The sequence below is a fragment of the Artemia sp. Qi Xiang Cuo genome, chromosome 5, assembly GCF_049724085.1.
Source record: "Artemia sp. Qi Xiang Cuo chromosome 5, ASM4972408v1, whole genome shotgun sequence".
NCBI classification, from domain to species: domain Eukaryota; kingdom Metazoa; phylum Arthropoda; class Branchiopoda; order Anostraca; family Artemiidae; genus Artemia; species Artemia sp. Qi Xiang Cuo.
In genome coordinates this window covers 20,219,829-20,245,109 of record NC_142798.1, presented here as the reverse complement: position 1 = coordinate 20,245,109, position 25,281 = coordinate 20,219,829, and the positions used below count along the sequence as shown (strand labels likewise).

The 25,281-nt window shown below is 35.8% G+C and overlaps 1 protein-coding gene across 1 annotated transcript in view; it reads right to left on the bottom strand.

Annotated features, from left to right (window-relative positions):
* LOC148951932 (protein phosphatase PTC7 homolog) overlaps positions 1-25,281 on the bottom strand; it is a 77,166-nt gene that overhangs the window by 13,292 nt on the left and 38,593 nt on the right. Inside the window, 1 exon segment of the mRNA XM_089089414.1 lies at positions 7,782-8,056. Within this exon segment, the coding sequence (XP_088945540.1) occupies positions 7,782-8,016 (235 nt within the window). The 5' untranslated portion in view covers positions 8,017-8,056.

Genomic DNA, 25,281 nt, shown 5'->3' with positions numbered 1-25,281 from the left:
CAAGCAAGGGCGGATCCAGGATTTTTTTTCGGGGGGGGGGGGGTTACTAATTTTTTACTCAGTTTTCGACTAATTTTACTGATTTTTACCTAGATTTTACTAATTTTCGACTTATTTTCGACTCGGTAAAAAATTTCAGGGGGGGGGTTCAGACCGGATACCCCCCCCCTGGACACGGCCTTGAGTACAAGAATAAGGTATTGCACAAGGATTCTTCCTTGCTTTTCTCTTCTTACCATGCTGAAACAGTGTTCCTAGAGAGTTGAGTCTAGGCTAATTGGAGCTACAATTTTAAATAGACACTACTTTTTAAAGACTAAAGAAATATCGTTCTGTATCCATAGAGTCCTTGTAAACCTCAAAAATGTGATTTTTAGCACAGACTTTCTTAAACGTTTGTGCATAAGGCATCAAAATTAAATAAATTAGAATTCAAAACAGAGATTTAAATTCGTATAAAAGCCCGAAATACTGAACTTCCTTGTAAATACTGAAATATAACTTACCTTAGATATAAAGTATTAAATGTTCAAAAAAAAAAGTTTTATTTTAAACTACCCCAAAAGATCTACTTCGCCGGCTTTGTCACCTCACACAGCTTGCTCTGTCCTTCTTCCCTTGTGAGTTTGATATCATGACATCAAATGTCTTTCAAACAGGCGATGCTCAGGTTTTCGGCCCTCACCGAAACCGTCATTTATTTTCAGTATTATATTAAATAGTGTCGAAGACCACACTGTGAACTTCACAGAGTCCTGGTTCGACTTTGTTGAAGTAATGATGCTAGGGCTGTTTTATAAGTTCTTTTTTTTAATTTTTACTTTTAAAGGTCGCATTTTAATGTAGTTTTTTTCTATTTTTGCTTATGTTGTGCTGAGGATGACCCTTGGACATAGACCCGAAATATTCATTTAAAATGATACAAACATTTCCCTGTTGTTCTACTTGTTGTTTAGGGTATTACATTCGGCGTAACCTTGTTTATGGCATTTATCTTAACTTCATGGAACTCCCAGTTCCTTCCTCGGTTCTTGCATCCATCTTCCATGTTTCTTAACAAAAAAAGTTTTTTAAACTGTACAAATTATCAAAGTTATAAAAACAAACACTCCATAATTAATTTTGTTTTAACAAAAAACTAATCTTATATTAGTAAACATTCTTCACAACTTTAAAGCAACTTACTGTATAATGAGGCAAACAAAAACTCGCTTGGCAGGATAGCTTCAGATACCCAGCATATTACGTCAAACGATTGTGTAAGAGCTTGAGTTTACAGACATGGCCAATTCAACTCCCCTGGAAAAACCTATCTGCTATTCGCTATAACATTTTGGATATTCTGTACTTATGACAGCAAAGCAAATCGAAATATCGTCGTTTCTCTCTCATAGAATCCGACCACACTACGCAAACACTTAGTAAAACTTGAACAATTGCTTGCCTGCCTTTTCCTTCTAAGCCGATAGTCTGCTTACAGAAGCATGCGCGTTTTCATTATTTTCTTTTTTTTCGCTTTAAAATTTTCACGTTTGCATTCTCTTGGAAATATACCATATTTACAACCGTAGGTTCACACAGCCAAAACACGCATGACAAGGATTGATGATACTTTTTTGGGAGGGAAAGGGGTCTTATACCGCTTAAAATATTTCAGGGAGAAGAGGGCCCGATATGACTATTTTAAGAGGCAACCAGCAGATGAGTTTGACATTAATCCATCCAATATAAAACCTTGTAGTTCAATAATAAAAATATGTCCAGCATGGAAAGATTACGTAAAAAATACCCAGGCATTAACGTTTACTGGCCTAAGTAAAGAGATAGTGGAAAGCATAATTTAATGCAAATGTACGAGCAAATATGCAAAGGCAGTGCACAATATCCTGTTGCGCATATTCAAGTTCAGTGCCACAATGTAAATTAATTGTACAGATTTCCACAATGTAGAATTCATGATACCGAAGCCAAATTTTACACCCAAAACTTTAAAACCAAAATTTTAATTTAATAAAACGGAACTGTTTTATTCTTTTTTCCCAGAAAGTGTAAAATCTTTTTTCTTTTATTTATTTACAACTCCTGAAGAGTTATTGTGGTCAAAGGAGTCGTTAATCCAGTGGCCGGCGTTTATTCCTCCCCCCTCGGAAACCCTCCCTCCTTGGAAAATACCACCCCCACACGGCTGGTTAGTCTCCAATTCCTTTGGAACTTAAAAAGAAGACTAGAACTCTCAATTTCTGGTTTAGTGAGCCCACTCTGGAGTTTTTGCGACCATGAGGTGGAGGTGTGAATGAGGAAAAGGCAGTCCCCCTCCTATGCGGAATAAATTTAGCAAGGTGACACTTCCCCTTTTATTACAAAAAAAAATTCTCTAGCGTTAACTGAGCCAAAATCAAAACGAGCAAAGATGAGTAGGGGTGACAACACCCATACCTTCTAAAGACCAGAACATAATTTGCACTTTACTTAAAACAAAATACATTTTAAAAGTTTACACTTTTTTGACTTTAATAAATAAAGAATTATTAAGACTCTAAGGAATAAAGACCAGAAAATGCATATTAAGCTGACAATCCAAGGTTATTTGTTTTTTTAGTAAAGTACAAATTATATTTTGGCCTTGAGAAGGCATGGGGGTTGTCAGTCAAACTACTGTTTATTTTTACTCGCTTTGAGTTTGACCTAAGTTATCTATTGTAATTCCCGTTCGTTTTAGGTTTCATTTATTTATTAATGCAACTATGTTTTCAAAGGAAAGCTACACCTTCAATTTTTTGGTGCCAAATGCTTTTAGCTTAATTTTGATGATTTTTCACCTAAATTTATTTTTTCGTGGTTTTTTTCTTCTTTTCTTTTAATTTGGCACTCGCTACTGCCAAAAATTGCAGAACTTCATATGGAAGTCTTTTCAACAAAAATTGAATTGCGGTTTTTTCTTAATTTATAAAGTACTTGTGGTGTGTAAATTTCTTTTTTTCACTTTCCTAAGCACTTCTCAACTAAACTAAAGAAAACACAATTCAAATAAAATTCTCAAATTTGGAAAACCCTATTTTCCGCAGAAGGGAGGGGGGGGGTCCGGGGGTAAACGCATAGAACCAATAGATCCAGACAGATCCACTACTGGCCCTCAGTTCGTCCAGGACGAATTATTCCACTTATCACACAGAGAATGTAAAAATTTGGAATTCAAAACCTAGTACACATAAGTTAGAGCAAGTAAAAATTCTGAAATAAGTTCGAGCTATAACGGCAAAAAATTGGGTACTTTTTACAAATTAAATAAATAAAAACTTATTGTTAACACACTACCTGAACAACCATCTTCAGTAACATTTGCAATTTACCACAAGATAAACAAAATAGCTTCGAAAAGACAGACAAGATGAAAAGTAAATAGCAGAGACTACCTGATTCTAGACCACAAATTTCAAACTAAATAGAATAAAGGTGTAAATTTTTGTATTTTATCGACGCTCTGTTCTTGAAAAACATCTATAGAAGATACTGATAAAAAATAATAGCTCAGATTATCTTAAGACTCGGTGATGTATAATATAAACGAGTTTTGTCAAATTGAATATTCAAGGCAAAAATCCTAGATGAAAATACCTATGACACTTAATGAATGCCAAGTAGGTTTCAGTGTAGTTTTACAGTTTTCATACATTTTTGTAGTAGATTTTGCATAGATTAATGCATAGTACAATGCAGTATGAACAGTAGTATAATGTGTCAACATTTATAACAGATAAGTCTCGAGGCTGAATTATTTTTAAGTACAACAATTTTTCAGATTAGATTCCAAGCTAGAATGATAAAGAGTAGCAGACAGAAAGAAACCTAACCTAACCTAACCAATCAAATATAAATGTTTTTACTTTTATAACTTTAATAAATCAAATAATTTTAACATTTTGATTACTAAATATCAGTATATGTATATTAAACTGACAATGCACATTCATTTGTATTTTTTCAGTTAAGTGCAAATTTTGTTCTGGCCATGGGAAGGCATAGGGGTTTTTCGCCCCTTATGTTAGTTTCTGCTCTTTTTGAGTTTGATTCGGTTAATTTTTGTAATTTCTGTTCGTTTTGGGTTTCATTTATTTATTGATGCTGATTTGTGGTAGTTTCGAGCTTGGTAGATTATTTGATATTATTTTTGCTCATTTTCTGTTTAATGGAGCTCTTTACTTTTCTTTGAAAAACTTATTTTGTGGAAAAAGTTTTTTTAATTAATTTCTGCTCGTTTTAAATTGACATAGTTTTTTCAGGCAAAAATAAAATGATATTTAAAATCTTTTCGTTTGTTTAGACTTCACAGTTTGGCCTGCTATTTGTATGCTTGAGAAAAATTTTCAGCAATTTTTAACAACATACACCATTTTAAAAATCTGGACACAAATAGTACTGTTTAACTTAGTTTCATACCTCCTCTAGTTGACCTGAAATGGAAAACTTGATATCATTCGCAAAAAAATCTGTTTACTTTCTTTGATAGCTTTGATACACTTACACTATTTTGATTGGGTTAAATTTTCAGGGCAGATGTATCCCCGAAAGTTTGAACATAAAACCCTCAGTCGTGCTTTGGATACTACTGATATGCCTTATTGGGAATTAGCATTATCACAGTGCATTTTGATTTAATCTTAAGGTAACATTTAGTTTTGGAACATAATGGGCAAATGGGAGGGGGGAGGTTTGTATAAAAACCTCCGCAAAAGCATATTTTGTATATGGAAATCAAGTACGCTGAACAAAATGGATATATCAAAATTTTGAATTGATATATTTGGGGGGATGAAGGGCGTGGGAGGGGGGGCAAGTTGCCCTCCAATCACTTTCGACCATTAAAAAGGATAATAGCTCTTTAAATTTCCAATCGAATGAGCCATTTTTGAAGTTTCTACGACAACTTCTTTTATAAAAACCTTATATGCCCCCAGGGCATAACTTATAATCCTTGCCCTGAGGGTTGTGGGGGAGTTTCCGCCTCAAAAACATATTTTCTATCTGGAAATCAACTACGCTGAACAAAATAGCTATCTCAAAATTTTGATTGGATGTATTTGGGGGAATGATGGGCAGGACGGGGGGGGCTAGGTCCCCTCCAATCACTTTCGACTATTAAAAAGGGTTCTAGCCCTTTGAATTTCCCATCGAATGAGCCTTTTTTGAAGTTTCTACGACAACGCCTTCTATTAAAACATTATATTCACCCAGGGCATAGCTTAAAACCCTTGCCCTTAGGGTTGTGATGGAGTGTCTTCCTCAAAAGCATATTTTCTATCTGGAAATCGAATACGCTGAGCAAAATGGCTATCTCAAAATTTTTATTGGATGTGTTTGGGGGAATGATGGGCGTGGGGGGGGCTATTTGCCCCTCAATCACTTTTGATTATTAAAAAGAGCGCTAGCCACTCCAATTTCCAATCAAATGACTCCTTTCTGAAGTTTCTACGACGACTCCTTCGATATTAAGTGCCCGGGTATGGAGAAAAAACCAAAAAAAAAAAAAAAAACACATTGTGCCCACATCGTTCTTTACTTAGGCAGCGCTAGCGCGCTGCCTATGATAGGATCGTTAAACGGGCGAGTAAAATTCCTCTAAGAAAAATTTCCTTATTTTTCTAGAAAAAAGAACACTTTTTTAAACCTTTCAACTAGCATAGAAAAGAAGCAAAACGAGAAATTCTTAACTTCAAAATTAAACTTTTTAAGGATTATGTTATGTTAGAGTCCTTTCAAATCTGGGAATATCTTTTTAATAGCCAGAGATCGAAATTCTGTACCTCTCCTAGATTTCCAAGAAATAATTCTCAAAAAACCGACATCCTAACAGCGAATTCTGATTTCTAAGAAGCTTTAATCAAATCACCTGAATTTTTTCAAGCATATAAAGATGGAGATTCCCTATTGCCTGGGCATAGGGACATTTAACAGAAGCAGTTGTCCCATTTCGACCAAACCTGAGACTACGTGTCCCAATTTTGAGTTTTATGAAGGAGCGTGCCCGATAAACCTTCTATGGAGAGAGTCCGGAAGGGTCCCCATATTTGCAATCTTACCACATCTATTAGAAAGGACTATTGGGGTCAATGACAGTTGGTGCAAATAGTAGCTATTACCCTAATCGCGTCATTTGGGGTCTCGATGCTATATTGCCTCGCTAGGGAATGGGTGTAAATTCTCGTAATAAGGACACCTCCCAAATTAGTTGTCGGATTTCGATCAATCTTTGTTGAAAGTAAGAACCAATTTCCATATACAGCCTTCTTGGAGCCTGGCCCAATTGGAGGAAGAAAGCGGTGCCAGTTCCTGCATTTAGGACGTATACTAGGACAGGTTGTTAAATTTTAAAAATGGCAAGGTCTAATTTTTGTGCTGCGGATTTTCAAGGTTTGAACTCAACCCGAGCTCTGTAGCAGCAGAGGCTGGTAGAGACAAAGGATTTTGTTTGAGGTAACGTTTCGGAGAGGATGGAGGTACGTAACAACTTCGGAAAAAATTGCCAAAATAGGTGAATAACACGGAAAATATAAGAAATTGTACAAAAACCGAAAATTTACACCATAGAAACAGGAGGAGCAAAAGACGGAAGTACTCTCCACGTCCTGCGTACGTACCAGGGAGGATGCCCCTAATTTCTTGTTATCAGGACATCTACTAGAAGTGGTTGTTAGAAATCAACCAAACTTCATAAAAGATAACTGCTGGAGTCCTAATCATGCTTTTTTTGTGGGAGGAGGGGGATCTTGGACCGATCTTGCCATGAGGGGAGAAGAGTCTTTAAATTCCAATCATAGAATATCTAGCAAAACGGCCTTTCAAATAAGCTAAGTGAGGACGGATTTAGTCCCGGTAAGGGTTCCCAGGTTCATACCAAAAAACGACCTGTCAAATAAGCTAAGTCAGGGTCGATTTAGTCCTGGTAAGAGTTCCCAAATGTATGCCATCGGGATTTGTCCTTAAATGTGATGCCAGATCTTAACTAGACTATATGGTAAGAAAAGGCTAGGCACGTAGTTGTGCCTAATTAGAGTTTGTACCTGATCCGACTTCTGCACAGAGGAGAGTGTGGTGGGAGGCTTCGAAATTTCTTGCAGAATTCAACCAAACCTAGTCAACAGTAGCAGTTATGGTATTGGATGTCAGTACTCAATCGAAACTCTTTGAAGGAAAGACTACGTTTCTGTCAGCCACCACCGTTGCAACATTTCTAGACCCGATTGACAATCCTTGACAACATTGTTCAACAGTAACTTCGGTTGGTTCATCATGTCAAGAGTATGAGATCTCCACGGCTTCAGGAATAGGTGTCAAAGCTCCCACTTAATGTTTAAGACAACATAGTGTATATGAGAGGTGGAAGTGAAGATCCATGTTCGATCTGATAAGAAGTATTTTTTACTTGTTCACTGCTAAAATATATAAAAATTACTTCTATAGTTTAGCCTCTCCCCCTCTCTCTTTCTGGAATGAAAATCCTTGGCGCAGTCCTGGTTTACGCTCTTCAAGACTTGGAAAGATAACTTTACGCGACACACCTATCCGTTTTCTGAACTGCTATATTGACAAAGGATCGCAGAATAACAGAAGGCGCTTTCACAATAAAGAAAGAGATGCCTAGTCAACCATAAATGACTACCAGACTTAAGTAACAATGGTTATAGTATCATTTATCTACTATATTCTTAAGCACATTAGTTTGGATGGCTTTCACCTAATTCAACTATAACAATTACTAACCTACTAAAAAAAAAATTACCAACCTAAAACATCTCCTGTTTTACTCCTAGCAATGACCCAAGCGTCCTCTCCGATTTGCCCCTTTTTCATCTTACCAGACTTCAGATCTTTGGGGAAGCCTGCAACCGCAGATACAAATTGGGCACTGCTTAGTGCTGAGTTGGGAGAGGGGATTGTCGATGAACTGCTCTGTTGGGTTTGGAGTCCCTGAGCAATCAAACGAGAGACAACTCGACCATACCAGGACAGTGGACTCATCTGACCAGATCTTCAACTCAGGATCTTCAGAGCATCAATACTAAAATAAAGTAACATTATAATAAATCATTTAATAACAGTACTTTGGTATCTGAATATTAAAATGCAAAAGAACATGCTAAAGCGAAAATACAAAAGAAAATTTTTAGACTACTAATATTCAACTTCTCTAGGAACTTTTAAAGCCAATCTCAAGGAAGGAAGTGATCTCTTCGTGTGCAGGTATAGTTAAATATTTTGGCAGGTCAATTGATTGATTGATAAAAACAAGCAGGGACAACCTTTATTTTTCTGTATAAATTTTCCTAAATCTCAAAATACTAGATATGTTGAACTTCTTTATATGACTAAATCCCCTGTTGGGGTGGATTTGACCCCTTCTTCTAAATAATGCGAATTTTCTTATGCCAGTAGCTTCAGATAAGAAATCCAAAATTAATGAATTTTGCACATTTAGAATTAGCATAAAAAGTAAACCCAGTTGATGCATATATTGTAAACAAAATTACTTTTTTAGTTTTGGATTCTAGTGACAATGGCTGCTCTTTACTTATGATTTGCAAACCATGAACTGTTTGATCCATGGCACATTCAAATATAGGGGGGACTACCTCAGCTCCCCATTGCTTATCTTAGTATTTAGATTTTGTATAGCAATACTTCAAGAATGATAATCACCCATTAAAAGTGAACCTTTCAAGAAGGGGTCCCTGGGACACATCTTATTCTTAGGGGAGAATTTCCCATCTCAAGGTATACACAGAACATATCAATCTAATGTTTCACATTACACTTGGAATGTTTCTAAAATAATATCAGAGCTGTTAACCCACAGGATCTACATTACAGATTCAATCTAAAAGTATTCCTCAAAGTGAAGGGAGGTTTGGGGGCAGTTCCTACATTCTCCCACACTCCAAATTTATCTGAAGGACCCATCAAGGAAAGTTTGAAAATGTGTGCCAAAACAGGTACTTTATGAGCCGTCACTTTTGCAACAATTCAGGATATGGATTCTTTTTGTACTAATTCCCCGAGCTTAGACTTTTTTGCACCAATCAATAACAACCCTGGTTTACTGCTGAGTCAGGATTTAACAGGTCTTTCCACTAGGACTTCAATACTCTTTTTTGCACTGAATCAAGACTTAGGTCTGTAACATCGAAACTCTGCAGCTTGAATTCAACTTCTTTTGCGGCCAATCAGGACTAGGCTCATTTTTGCACTTCATCAGGAATTTTGCACTAAGTCAATCTAGTGTTTTTCAAGCTAAGTTGGAAAAACAACTTAGCTTGTTTTTTCCACTGAGTCAGGGCTCATTTCAGGAACTTAGCTAGCTTTCATACGAAGTCGGGACAATTGCATCAAGTGAGACCACAGTTTTGCCCTGAGTCAGGCTCCTCTTTACCTAAAGTCGGTCCTTGGGTCCTTTTCTCAGAAAACCAGGACTTTTCTCATTACTGAAGTGAGTTTGTTTTCAGGTTAGTATTTGTTTTTTTTTACTTATTCTGGACCTAGCTAATTTTTTACTACATCACCAAAGTTCCCCATCTTGGACTTTGTTATATGGCACTATCTTATCAATATTCTAGCTACTGCTGGTAAGCTATGCACTCTATTTTGACTATAATTCTGATTTCCTTCTATGTTGATTTTCTTCTTCAATCAAAAAGTTATGTACGTTCTAGTTTTTGCTATTTTTAGCCCTCTTACCAAAGTCCAAACTCTACATATGTTTGACTTACAAGAAATTTTCAGTTCTTTATTTGTTGAAAGGGGCTGATCTACTAAACTATTGGCAATAGATGCTTACCTGTGAAACTTGAAGCAGTTGAGTAGCTTCCATTGATCTTGTTTCTACTGTGTTGAGAGCACAAATTTTTGCACATGATTAAAGCCAACTGACCCAGACTGCATAACCCTTCTTATGCTTTAACAATTCTACGCTATTTATTTTGAAAATACCAATGAGTGGTTCAGATTTTAGATTAACTGGTTGTAATTTTTGGCGTTTTTAGTTTACTGACAAAACCCAACAAGCTACCTTTTTACTGGTACACTTATTGACACACAATCTGCCCAAAAACTATAAAGTGTGGGTAGAATTAATACAAGGTTCCTTTTCTAAAATAAATATTTTACAAACACAAGAGTAATACCATTTGATTCCTAATCAACCCCCCCCCACATTCCAAAATTAATACTTGCGTCAGGGACAATTGCTCGAATTCCTGCATAAACAAAGTTTGTTGCCTTGCATTATTTTTTTACCTACTATTCATTAAAATTGGTAAATAATTCCAGTTTTTAAAAAGAAGTTACTATCAAGTTACTGAAAAACCATATATGAGGCTATGCCCTCTATTACAATTAGTGATATTCAAATTTATTACCCAGGATCAATATAAAAACTGTGACCTCCAAGCTTATACTCAAGTTAGTGTGTTTTCAACTGGTTGGCAAGTGTCCTTCTTATTCTACTCCTGAACATACTTATAACCAACGATTCTGACAACTTTTGTTGGTGGGTGAAGGGGTGCTATTAAGAAAAAGGCTGATTGTTTTGCAGACTTTTTCATTTGCCAGAATTTTTTTTTATTAGAGTTTATTGGTACAATAATTCTACTACTTTTTATAATCTTAATACAACAATTCTTTTCTGACTAACCATTATCATAACAAACTTCTTACTTGATTACATTCAGAAAATGTTTGTAAGTCTTTTCTAGAGTAACATCATCCCAGTCGACCCCAGTACCCCCCCCCCTCAGATACAGCTCCAGGCTATACCCGAAAGTTAACTTGCTTATTTCTCTTTTTTAAAAAGTTAAATCATTGTTTTAGGAATTATTGCGAAAATTTTAAGATAGCAAGAAGAAAAGATGAAAAGTTTCTATGCAACAACCATTGACAACATGATCAGTTTTGCATAACAGCTAATATTTCTCAGTTAGCAAGTTATTTTGTAGGTTTCGACTAGGTTATTCAGCCTAGTTGGTCATGTAAAATTTTGCTCAAGATTGTATAATTGTTTGTATTATCATCATCTGCATTTCCCACTCAATTAATATGTTTCTGAAAATGGTTATCTAGCAATTTTCCAAAACACAAATTATTAATTTTATAAATTAATATTAATTTTACAAAAACACAGTTTGTCCAACAAAGTAAAGAGACAAGTTGAAAGTTATAACAAATAGAAATTACTGCTTCATATCCTGTTAAACTAATATATATGAAACAAATGCAAATTATTTTGCTGATGGTATTTCCCCATGTTTGTAGGACTATGCAAAAGTAATGCTTTACTGAAAACACAAAACAACAAAGTTTTTTTTTGTGCAGTAGAAATACAAGGCACTTTAGAATATTTTTTATGGTGTAAAAATAAAGCATCATTATTCCTTGTATGTTTTCAGAGAAGTACTTGTTTCACATAATCCCACAAATATAAGGAAATATCATCAGATGGTTTTAGGGCCTTTTCTGGTGATATTGTTGACAACAATCTGTTCTGGTGAGACATTGTTGATTCTGTTCTAGTCACCAACAAAGGTATCAGTAATCAGCATTGTGGATGAAAATGACCCACAATAAAAAAGGTTGTTTGTCACACTTGTTGATCAAATTTAAACACACAATCTCAAGGGTGAACATCATGGGGAAAATTGTTTTTCTGCTTACAATTTTAAAAGAAAAAAAAATAGTTACTTTGAAATAAAGGATGTTATATTTATTATTTTCTTAATGTCTCTACACAAAAATAAGAAATGAGGAGGTACTTTCTTTTGAATTATGGTACCCCTTCTTTTTGCCCTCAAATGGCACAGAAGAATTTTTATAATATTTAACTGAAACTTTCAGGATTTGATCAGACAGTGAAAAGGTGCATAAACAGCAAAAATTACAGGAGTAAACATGAGTTTAATTTGAAATAGTAAAACAATGTTCTTTGATTTTGAAAATATTGCCAGTTATTGCCAGTATTATAAATAAAATATTGTAATATAAGGATTATAAATAAAAATATTGCCAGTAATTTGCACTAGTTTTATAGATATCATTATATACACAGTTACCAGGTAATAAAAAAACATATGCTTGACATTAAATAAAATAGGTGAACTTGAAGTCTACTAAAATTCAAGAAATATGTAGTATTTCAATGTTCACACATTGAGGAATTTGAAAATTTACTACTTGCAAAATTGAAATGATATTCCCAGTATATAATTTTTTAAATGCTCCAAAGTCCATGTCATCAGTTCATCAGAATTTCTCAACTGATATTTCAGTGTTATGGTGAATCATAGGTAGCTTTTGGCATCAGCATTGTTTTATAAGAGAAGGCTGTAAAATTCTAAATCTATCAGTTAGGTGTTGAAGGGTTATTGAATAATCTGATTCAGGGTAAGGATGAAGCAATAAATACAGCCTAATTTTTTCTTTTAAATAGTAAATATGTCATAGATTTTGATTGTGCTGGTCAGGATGGTGGAATGTTGGTGTTACAGCTAAAAATTCAAGAGCTAACCTTGTCTTATGACCAGCATAAGATTTTAATAAATGAATTGCAGCCCCATATTGTTTGTCTGTGTGAGACATTTTTGATGGTTCTAATGACTCACTTCTGATTATGCCTGGTTAATTTTTTCTATAACTCAATCTGGCTCAGATAGGGGAGGGAGGTCTTGCTCTTTATGTATCAGATAAATTTATATATTCTCTTTGTAGAGATCTTTCTTGGAATGTGGCAAAAGGTTTGAGGGACTGTTTATTGAAACTTCACTCCCAGGAAAAAAGTTGGTTACTGGGGAGTTTTATTTAAACTCTAAGCAGTTTTGTTTTTAGATTTGTCAAATAATCCTAATGAAACAATAGTTAGTCCAAAACCAGCCAAGTGGTAGAGTCGCCATGAGTGATTCTAATTTAAGTCATTTGGATTCTTCTTCTGTGTAAATAGATTTTTTTTTCTGCTGTAATACTTTCTTGTGGTATGCTGCCAACATTGTTTATGCCTATTAGAATAACTGAAACAACAGCTATATTAAATTTAAAATACGTTTTTCTTCTTTTCCCATTCTTCACAGCTATGTCTTGGTAAGCAATATTAATGACCACTTCCTGATTTTTCAAAGTTATTGCCATTTACCCATGCAGCCATTTAAACATTTGTCTCTCAATTACTTGGACTACCTGTCTTGGATTTTTCTTTCTACAATTAGTCATGTCTTGCTTCCTGCATCTAATGGAGCTGCATTATAAGTGAACACTGCTTATCAAGTCTCTGAAAAGACTCTAAAATCTTTACAATCATGTTTGAGCTTGTGTAGGATGAGATTGACTCTGAGTCAAATTTTAAATACATATTTCATTTAGTTCATGAATCAGTGAAAACTGCAATACTCCAAAGTTGAAAACCCTCATCTTTGTGAGATAAATAATAAAAAGCTGGTGTGTTTAAAATTTAAACCATTGGATAACTCTCAGTTTGCTCAAGATATAGAGAAGGAATAATAATTTTTGGAAAAAGTGGAAAGCTTCCTCTAAAGTCTGTTGTCTGGACGCATGTAAGAGTTATAGGAACCTATCTTAATCCATTATTTGCTGAGCAATTTCAAACAATTCTGAATGTAGGAAATATCTAGAAAAGTATTAACTTGGTTTTGAAACCTGGTTCTCCAACATCAATTTTACCTGAAATTATAGCAATTAATTGCTGGTAGATATCTGGTAAAGAAGCTGCAGAAAGTCAGCTAGCATCTTATTTCTATGCTGTTTGAAAATCACTGCAGTGACTATTTGTTCATGATATTCTGATCTAGATTACAAATCATATTTAGACCTAGCTTGTCTAAAACCAATGGGATTGGAGCCCATAATGAAATGTGCAAGATTGTCCCTTTGTTACAGGGTACTTCCTCATCAGTCCCAGATGATATGCCTTCTAATGTTATCAAGTTCATTTTATTTGCAATTCTTTCACCCTTAACTGAACTTATTCAAGCTTTTCATCTTGGTATTTTCCTGGAAGCATTTAAAAGTACAAGGGTAATAGTTTTCTTTAAGGTGGTCCAAGGCTCAGGGTATTTTTTGACATTTAAAAAAAAGTTTGGAAGAATAGGAAGAAAAGTCTACAAACCAAGACTAGAATAAGCTACAGCAATGACAGTGGTCAAATGGCTCTAAAGCATGAGTGTTCCAAAAAGCAGATGCAGATTTGCTAGATGTTTTCCAGAGAAGTTGCCTATGGATTGTTCTGGGCACCTGGTTGACTGACTGTATTTCAAACAGTAGGCTGTACAAAAAGTGTGGTTCAATCCTGATTTCTAGGGCTATAATGAGAGAAAGGTTGAGATGGCTAGGGAACATTCTGTGAATGAAGGATGACAGATTGTCCTTTTTGGCAAACTGTCTAGGGCTAAATAGATAGCAGATTGTTTTTGTTTGGGGTGGGAGAATGTCATAAAGGAAATGGGAGCTTCCTTTATTTTATTCAATAAGGGAGGAAGCCATAGGCTTGTTGCAAAACAAACACAAGAAATGACAGCTCAAAATAGCAACACTGCAAAACCAAAAATATTCATCAGTAAAACAAGAACTGTACAACAACTACATTACAGAAACTGTTTTTCATAGAACTCAGTTTCAACAAGAGCACTCTTAAATGTTTGCACTGTTTGTGCAGAAACTATGGTATCAGGAAAACTATTCCAAAGTTTTGTTGCTTGGTTAACAAAGCTGCATTGACCTATATACACTTCCTGGGAGGCTTTGGATAGAATGGGATGGAGGAGGAGGAGCATGTGTAGCTGTGTCAGCCTTGGGCAGCTTGGTGTTGTGGTGAGTTGTTAGCAGTAGTAGTATTTGACAAAGTATGTCATTGTTAACTACAGGCAAAATTAATTGCAATTGGGTAAGCCAGAAAGTTGTTGAGTGGGTCACAGCATTCCTCAAAGATAGAACACAAAGGAGAAAATGGTCAGGCATTTTACTTAGATATTACTGAAGTGGAAAGTGGAGTCACACAGAGAACAATACTTGGTCCAGCTTTATTTAATATATATATATATATATATATATATATATATATATACGTCGCGATGCCATTGACCAAATCAAGGGACACCAAGCCATTCATTCTATCAAGCCGTCGGGCAATAAACTTTTAGTGCAGATTGACCCAGTTGCTGCAAAGGACTTTTGTGATGCGGTACCTAATGTTCTGAAGTGCGATGCAAAACTTCAAGAGCGGAAACCCGTTGGAATAGTTAAAGGCATACCGCTAGCTTATGATGTCAGTTTGTTTGTGGGGCGTGAAGGAGTTGCAGACGCTAAGTGCATCGGGCAGTCCTTGACTGTTAAGATATTCTTCTATGATGCTGTTGGACTTACAAATGCACTTCGTCTCGGACTTAAGGTAGAATATGAAATTTTCCGAGTATTTGAGTGCCTCTGTCCTCCCCGTTGCTGTTATAAGTATATCACCTGATCATATGAAGGCCAATTGCACCAGCCCTCCCCGCTGTTCCCGCTGCAGCGGTATGCATTTATCGACATAAGATGCACCATGTTTGGCCGAACTGAAGTGTGCGCTATGTGGTGAAGGCCATGTTGCATTCAGTCTTAAGTGCCGCGTAATCCGCAGTGCCATAGCTAAGCGTGCCTCGAATAAGAAATGACTGGAACAGTAACGTTTTCTGTGTGTTCTTGTAACATGAATGGCACAAAAGACAAAGATTATTCAATAAATCAGAAAATGATCGATTTTGACATCGTTTTGCTACAGGAACATCTTTTGCCGGCTGTAAGTGTCAGCTCACTAAACAGAAGTGATGAACATGTAGTTTATACAACCAGTGCCAGATGGACGAGGGGCAGACCTTCCAGAGGGCTTGCATGTATTGTGAGTAATAGACTTTTGTGCTTCTCTCCCCAGTGCATACACTCTTGCAATAATTTCATTGCCCTTCGAATTGCAGATCTAGTGATTATCAATACTTACATACCTCATGATAAAAAAACAGTTTTGTCATTTAATAAATTCACAAAAATTGTGTCTTCTCTGAAGAATTTCCTTTGGAATATTGAAAGACATAGCTTTAAGTGGATCATAGTGGGAGACCTAAATTGTAACATAAATAGAGAGTCAACTCGGTCTGATCTTGTGCTTCAGTCTTTGCCAAATGGATATCAGATAGTAGCTAAGAGTGCAGATTCTTCGTGTATTCATAATAGTGGAAGTGTGTCAGATATAGACCACTGTGTTTGCTCGGCTGGCGTGATATGCTCGAGTGTCGAGGTTCATGATGAAGAAAGAGATTATGATCACCTCCCCCTCTTTTTTACCGTCTCTGTTTCGCAGTCTTCTGGCATGAATCAGTGTGAATCTTCTCCTCTGGGCACGAAATGGTATGATAAGCGTGAATGGAATAAAGCTAACTGGACATTATGTATCTATACTTTGGCAACTCTGCTCTCATCTGTGACAGTTCCTTACCATTTACTTTGTACCAGTGTCCTCTCGCCTAATGCTTGATCACAACTTAATTCTTACTATTCTCAGATTGTTGCCTGCCTTAAACAAGCCGAGGCCATAGCTGTCCCTGTTTCACGTAGTCGTTCGAAAACTAGAAGTTCTTTATGGAAAGAGGACCCTCAGTTAAAAATTGTGAAAAATCGGGCAAAAATGTGGCTTCAGATATGGAATGCGTGTGGCCGCCCCACTTCGGGTCATGTATTTAATATTAAAAAAAAAAACAAATCTGAATTCAAATCTTACTTGCGAAGCGTCCGATATAAGGGTAAGGAATTTCCAAAAAGTCCTCGGCAATGGAGTGAAGTGGTGACTTCTAGTAAGCTAAACCCGACTGTTTCGTCCAGTTTAATTCCTGGTGATTCATGGGTTAGTCATTACTCGACAATTTTCAGTACAGTAAATTATGCAGTCCATTCCGGGTTTAGTAGACTGCTTGATTCAATTATTCCGCGTAGACTACGCCAGAAAGATATTATCTCTATTAGTGCTGAGTCTGTTGTGAAAAGCATTAAAAGACTAAAATCTAAGTCTATTGATTTGGATGGAATTTGTGTTGAACATTTAAGAATCAATTCTCCCGAGTTGATTAGCCATCTGCAACTACTTTTCAGATGTGTGTTAGTAGCTCACTAGTGCCTGATTCTTTCCTATGTGGTACTGTTACCTCTGTTCTGAAGCGAGGGAAGGATCCACTTAATTGTGGATCCTACAGCCCTATCACTATACCATTTAATTTAAGAAAACTATTTGAATATGTATCGCTCCCATTTATTCAAGATAAGGTGGATTACGACCTAAATCAGTTCGGTTCTAAGTCGCGCATAGGATGCCAGCGTTCTCATCGTATACTTGTACAGGTGTTACAAGAAGCTCATTGTTTAAAAAATGAAGTTCATTTTTGCGCGTTAGACCTATCTAAAGCTTTCGACACTGTTTGTCACTCTCAGGCATGGTTTTCTCTAGCACGTTTGGGTGTGAATAGTTCAGTTATTTTTGTACTTCGGTTTTGGTACCAGAATTCATTTATTCAGTTGAGGCAGGGTTCCCGGGCATTTGGCAAAATCCCAGTTAAATCTGGGGTCCGTCAGGGTAGTGTGCTTTCACCTCATATTTTTAAAGCTTGTTTATTGAATGTTCTTAATACGATACCGCTTTCTTACTCTTCAGGGTTGTCAAACGTCTCCTATATTGCATATGCGGATGATCTTCTGCTTGTTAGCAGGTCAAAGTTTACATTAATGAAGTCTGTGCTGCTAGTATTGCGGCTGTATGGGGAAATCGGATTAAGCCTCAACACTGATAAATGCGAATATTTAGTGTTTAATTCAAAATCTTCTGCAACACCGCTTGATTGCAGCGCATTTTCTGTAAAAAGTGTTGAATCTTTCCGATGGCTTGGGATCAATATTTGCAAATCGCTAACTTTATTTAGTTTCCAAACATTGAGTGATATTAGAGATAAACTGAAACTTGGGTACGCCAAAATTGTTCACAACAGGGGAAGGTTAAACAGAAAAGCATCGGCTACAGTGTATTTGAATTTTTGTGACCACGCAGTTTTGTTCCCAGCTGGCCTTTACATCCTGTTTCGGCCAGGGGATATTAGCGATATTAGAATTATGTATTTTAGATCTTGCAAGTTTTTATTGTATCTACCTCGCAGATACAGTAATAGAACGATGATGCGGATTTTTGGCGCTCCAGATATTGTAAATTGTTTTGTCAGACAAAGTAGCCGTCTTCAAGAGAACATTTATGCTACTTTGAGTGTTAACCACCCACTTATCCGGGTAGCCACAGCGCATTGAGTGTAATATTTATTTATTGTGTTGTTGTTAAATGTATATTTGTGTTTTTTTTTTGTTTTTTTTTGTTTATTTATTTTTTTTTTCTCTTTTATTGTGTTACTCCACTTCATTTTCTGTATAGTGGGTCAAAAATAAATTATTTATTTATTTATTATATATATATATATATATATATATATATATATATCAAAAATACCCCACAATCTGTCAAAAATAAAATGAGCCTGAATGCTGATGATTCAAAAATCATCAGCCCTGCAAAAACAGCTAAAGAGCAAGCCGACCAAGAAAAACTCAGATTGGGCAAAACTCTGGAGGTTAGAATTTAACATTAAGAAATGCAGAATTCATTTTGGCAGAAAGAAAGTGAGGAGTCTTATAACATGTGTGGAATGTATCGTGTTGGGCAGATGATTGATTCCTCCCATGCTGAAAGAGACCTGGGTATACTGGTGGATGAAGAATTAAAGTTTGACCAGCATGATCAGTCAGTTGCCTCCAAAGTGCTCTTCAAAGAACCTGGAAATTGTAAAAAGAACATTCCACAGTAGGTCACCAAAGCTGATGTCAAAGCAGTATAGTATACTTGTTCAACCAAAACTGGAATTTGGTATGTGAGTGGCAACCTCATTAAATAAAGGCAACAAAAACTAGAGAGTGTCAAAAGGCAAGCAACTAAATCAATAGAGGGCTGTAAAAGCCTAGACTACCCATCCTGCCTGGAGAAGTTATAGATTCTTTCCCTCTCCTATCAATGGAAGCATAGGGATCTCATCATGAGGCACAAAATGCTGCACACTCAGTCCTTGCAACAAAATATGCTTAAACCTGTTCAGTCAACAAGAACTAAGGAACACACCATGAAGCTGTACTGCAAACAAGCCAACACCAGTCTACAAACAACTTCTTTCCAAATAGAGTTCTGGGGCTCTGGAACTCCCTAAGTGAAGAAGCAGTCTCAGCCCTAGAGTGGAGGCCTTCAAGGGAGCTGTGTACAAAGATTGTTCATCCAAGCCATGGCTTTGAGAATGGAATGTAGCCAATGCATTGGCTCAACATCTCCACTAACCAGCACCTATAGGATAATACCTTATTTGCTGGGCAATACAATTTAAGGTAAGGTAAATCTGGAGTTGGTTTGTCTACTGCTTGCTATTAAATAGCCTAAGAAGAAAAGTTGCACTATAGAAAAATTATTTAGGCTAGTAAACATATTTTAGGCTAAATATGTCAATTAAGAGGTGGTGAAAAGTAAATGGTCTGTATTTAGGAATGATATAAACCTAAGTAAGTAGCCTATTTTAGAATGTTTTGAAATTATTGCCAGAGTCTTATGCTGTTTCTGTAAGAAGAGAGGGAGTACTAAACTGTTCCCTATAAAAGTATTGAAAGGCCTAGGCTATAACAGAGTAGCCTAATATATATTTTTGAGTTAGCAAATTAATAGGCTAGCCTAGAATAAAGGCTTTAAATTTACCTAGGCTACTAGCCCTAGGCTAATCTACAATATTCAATGAAACCAGACAATCTAAAGCCATTAGGCATTTTTTTTTTCTGTGCATTTAAAGTGAGGAAGATAATCTTTAAGATACTTGGACTACAAGGTCCAATGACTTAGCAGGTAAGGCTTATATTAACAGACTATTCAGGTAGTTAAGAAATAAACTTACCTCTATAGTCAGGATGGTCAATATCTACCAAATCATATTATTGAGTTAGGACTAAAGTGAATACACCATTTGATGCATTTTTTTATGATGATTAAGAAAATAATAAGTTCTTCTATCGGAAATGAATTTCTGCCCCCCCCCTATACATGCCAATGCAGGGTTAGGTTAGGTATAGCCTATATAGGGGGGCTGAAATTCATTCCTAATAGAAATGCTTATTATATTCACAATCAGCATAAGAAAAGGCATTGAATGGTGTAGGCTATTCACTTTATTCCTAACTCAATAATATGATTTGGTAGATATTGACCGTCAGGATTGCATCCTGAGTCCAAATTTAACATGTAGGCCTAGTTGCATCTGAAATGAACTTTATTCCCACTCCTATTACCAATTCAGGGTAGGCTAGGCTATTCCAATTCAGGGTAGGCTATATATTTGCAAATTAGGGAGGGTGGTGAGGGTAAAGTTCAAACTTACTTCTACAGTCAGAATTGCATCCTGAATCCAAATTTAATATTCATCTGCATCAGAAATGAACTTTACCCCTAGGCTACCTCTCTAATGTGCAAATAGGCCTATATTCTGAACTGGAATATAGCCTACCCTGAATTGATATATATAGGAGTGGGAGTAAAATTTATTTATGACACAAATGAATATTAAATTTGGATTCAGGATGCAGTTCTGACTATGGAGGTAAGTGTATTTCGTAGCTACATGAAGTCTGTTAGGCTAATATAAACCTTACCCAACTTAGCTACTCTTGTAGCCTATTGACTACCTTTGGAGACTTCTTGATGAAGCTTATATTGTCTAAATATCTGACGAACATGCTTCTAGACTACTCAGAAAGTATAAAACTAAATTAAATAGCAAATCAGTCCATTATAGTACCTGTCTTTTGACCTTTTAAAAGAGAAAATACATCTGTTATGTTTACGAAGTCTTCTAATTTGGTTTTCACATCTTGAAATGTCATCTACATGGAAAGGAATTAAAGATGCCGCAAGCAGTCAAATCTCAATGTGTCGTACAAAAAAAAAAAAAAAAACAGAACCCAATTTATCAGTGATGGTAATTGAATAATTGATGAGCCAGATTGCAAATTATGAGGGATTATGCATGTATCTCCGAAATAAGTATTTCACATTGTTTTGTAACACAACGTAAAAATTAAAATTTCAACCATTTGAAAAGTAATAATTCGAAAGAAAGAAAGCATGGATAAAAATTTTCGCATATCAGACTAATGAAACTAGATCTTACTTATTTATTATGCTTGCGGCAGAAACAGGCGTTTTCTGCTGCATCTGGCATTTTAAATCCAGAGGTTCCTTAGGAATCTATTTAACCGCAAGCTTCCTGGACTGGATGAAACTAGATCGGCTCTTTAAATGTGATGATATTAACTCCGGGAAACGGCAGCAGTTTTTGATTTTTATCAATGTCAAAATGATGAAAAAAAAAGAAATATCCTAGACGCGCAAATGTCCCTTTTGCCTTATCCTTAATTCTTACGCTGCCATTTGTTTTAATTTGTTCCTTTTTCTTTTTTTCTTCCGAGTTTGGAGCCATATATATATATTTTTTTTCCTTAAGAATTTTTTCTAGATATTAATGATTCTTAATTGTTCCTTTTGTTCTTTCTGATTTTCAACTCAAATTGTTCGAATGATTCATATTTTGATTTTAACATTATTTGATTCCAAATAGGAATTCGGCTATTTTTCCGCTTATAACAGTTATTTATCAATTAAGTATTATGTTACCTTATCTTTAAAGGGCTTAAGCCGAGATAGGGGGACTCTTATTTGTGATAATTTCTATCAAATTAGGTTGAATATTCGTTATAATTTCTTCTGTTTTAGGCTTCAACTATTCATTAGTAGAATCTTGCTGTGTTTGTGATTTATGTAATTTAGAATAAATGAATGAATTTATTGATAACCGTTCGAGTTAACAAAACAATGACGGAGCAAATAATAACAACAAAAAAGAAAAATAGATAAAAATTCGTCAGACAAAACAAGGCAAATCAGAGTATTCGACAAATAAACGATTACACACATATATATAGACATTATATACATTACATAAACACTACATACATTACATCACATACATGAAGTATTTTACATATGTATTAAAATACATTACATCTAATTATTACAAAGAACATTCATACAAATAAAGGATGCTACTAATAAACCAAATCACCTGAATATTGTAGAAGTAAATTATGTTACTTGTGGTTATGAGCTTTGGAGTTGTGACTTTGCATTTGCTTTTTAACTGCTATATATGGCTCTGTGAGGCTCTAATGTTCAATCAGTTCTGTATTTTGAGTCCATGGGGGAAGGCAAAGTAGGTATTTCGTGAAATTAAAGTAATGTGACCTAATTTTTTGTCTGTTTAAGGTAAAGATTTTCGAAAAGGGTGTACAGCAAAAAATATGTATTGCTCTTTTAAGGCGAAGCTTTTCTTTAATGAATAAAGCATATGCAATACAAATACGGTGCGGAAAATGGAATAGTGGGTGGTAAAGAGTTGATTCAAGAAATAAGCCAATAAAAAGTCCCAGATATGTCATCTGCTTGACAGGTTTAACTTCAGAGCTTCTTCAACAGATTGAATAAGATTGATCCTAGTTTTTCCAGTTGAAAAAAACAAACACTTTTTCTGACTTTTCAGGGATAAAATAAAAGTCTATGCTAGCGTATCTTTGGCTTAATATTTCAGAAATATTCAAAATCTTTCTAAAGACCGGCTGGCATTCAAAATGTCGTCAGCATAAGGAGCAAAAGAGTGGTTAAGACCATGCAGGATACAAGATAAGGGGCACTAGGCTTGAGGATCTTGAAGGTAATATTGATGAGCATTGGGGAGGAAATTGGGGCTTTTAAAAACATCGGTGAGTTTGTCAAATTGCGTGAAAGTGCATTTCTCACAAAAAATTAATGACAGACGTAATTAGATCTTCGTTTTGCTGCAAACAAAAGTATGGCGACATGCACCAGTGAACTGGACATCCGGCGGACATCATATCCGACCAAGACAACCGTTTCACTGCTATTATATGCATCGACTATACAGTCACCACCGCTGTGAGAGCCTCCCAATACCCTAAGTCTTGAGAAAAGATTAAAAGGATGTGGAGGGGCATAACATTTATGCCTAAAATCGTCGATTAAAATCAGTTCAAAAAGTTTGAAGAGGGTAGTAGGTATGGTTATAGGATCATGGGCGCCCATATGGGGGGGGGCAGGGGGGGGCGCCCCCCCCCCTGGCTGATTGATGCTGCCTTATTTTTATATTTTTGTTCTGAGATTTCTATTATATAGCATTAAAAGTAGCAATTAGACGAAGTTTGCCCCCCCCCTGGAATTCAGCTTATGGGCGTCCATGTATAGGATAGAACAAAGAGTACTGAATTGTTGACTTTTCTTTCTTGGGAATAGGTGTCAAGTCACCAATGCAGAAAGATGATGGAACAGCTTCCTACTTGAAAATCATTTGCATTAAAAGAGCAAGATAATTACCATTACCGGTTAATTTATAAATGTTAATTGATTCTGCAAACATAAATAACCATTTATATTTCAAGAGCACAGATTCAGCTTCCCTACTTGACCCGAGCTGAGGCTCATATGTTACTCAGGGGTCTTTTTCTGCAGCTCCTGGGAAATTTTGCTCTGTAGCAGGCAGGGCCGATAGTTTGACATGACCCACTTAACGTCCTTGAAGTGCATGGTGAACTCCAACTTGATTTGGAATTAAAGGACCCACATCTCGAACAGACAGGTGTATAATGACAAATAGCAGCTTTGTGACCACTTTAACGACAAGGATATCAACGTTTCGGAATGAGAACAAATTTTTGAGCAGCAATACGTTCATAACTGATTTCATCTGAATTCCTTGGGAATTCATCACCTTGATCCTACTTTGGGGATCAAGGTCGTAGATACTTCATTGTCTATAGCAGGTTTGACATGGCAAGAAATAATAATTTTGGAATAGACGGTAGCTAAAATTGTGCGAATGTTCGTTTCGTTATCCTTTTTTTTCCATATATTTCACCATTCTTGCAAATATTCTTAGAAAGATACAAGATTTCTTTCGCTTTCACAATTGAATTTCGGGTCACAAAAGCCGGTCGCTTTGCATGTCATCAGATCCAGCTTGACTCCATTCGTAAGTTGTCAGATAAGAAAGTTCAGCAACGCGGTAAGGTATAATTTGTCTTACTTTAATTATTTGCAAAATTTATTAGCCAGGGACGGTCCAAAAGTTATTCTCAAGTAAATCACTTAGGTACCACTCACAGGATATCCAAAAAGAGTTCCATCTCTTATTGCATAACAAATTGTGCTTTTTCTTTACTTCCAATATGATCCAATTATGAAAGCTGCTAAATAATAGATAGATCTTCACAGTATTGGTGCTGATTGAAAACAAGAACTGAGCATATCCATTTTTATTTTTATTCGTTTTGGGTTGTTGCGACATTGTCACTGCTAAAGCCTTAACATCTTTACATAATACTGTATTCAAATATAATTACAAAGTTTTTTTTTCATGTTTTACATACCTTGGTTCAAACCTACGAGAGAAAAATCAAATCAAGGCCCGTTTTAGGCTTCGCAAATCCATAGAGCCTAAATCAGTTTCATGTTTTTGTCTTCATGACGTTTGCTTTGTTTTTGTAGTTCAGACTTGTGACTGGGAATCACGAACAAGTTCAGTTCGCATTTATATTTGAAGCCAATCAAAAATTTGGCTTATTTTTTTTTTTGGGGGGGGGGGGATCCGTATCTTGAAAAACAATTTGTTTGTTAGGACGGCAGAAAGACCCGTTCAAAATGTAACTGTGGAAATCGAGAAAGGGCAAACCTTGTTATACTTTCTCTTCTTTCTGAAGCAAGCTGAAAAAACAGAAAAAAAGTTGAGAGAGAGCTTAGGGCAGCTAAAATTGCAAAGAAAGGTATCCTCTAGAGATGAGAGACTAAATCAAAGGAAAACATATTGACCTAAGTAGGGTCAGTATATAGTTCGAAAAAACATAATATTTTAAGTTCCTTTAAATTAACTTTGTTTCTGAACTTAAATTAAACTTAGTTCCCTTATATAACTCAGTTTATACCTAAAAACAGGCATCTAAGTTACTTCATTGATAAGATTGCCACTCCATCTTCCTCGTGTAATAACGTAGAAATTTCTAATTTTTCTTGCTCAAGAACGAAAG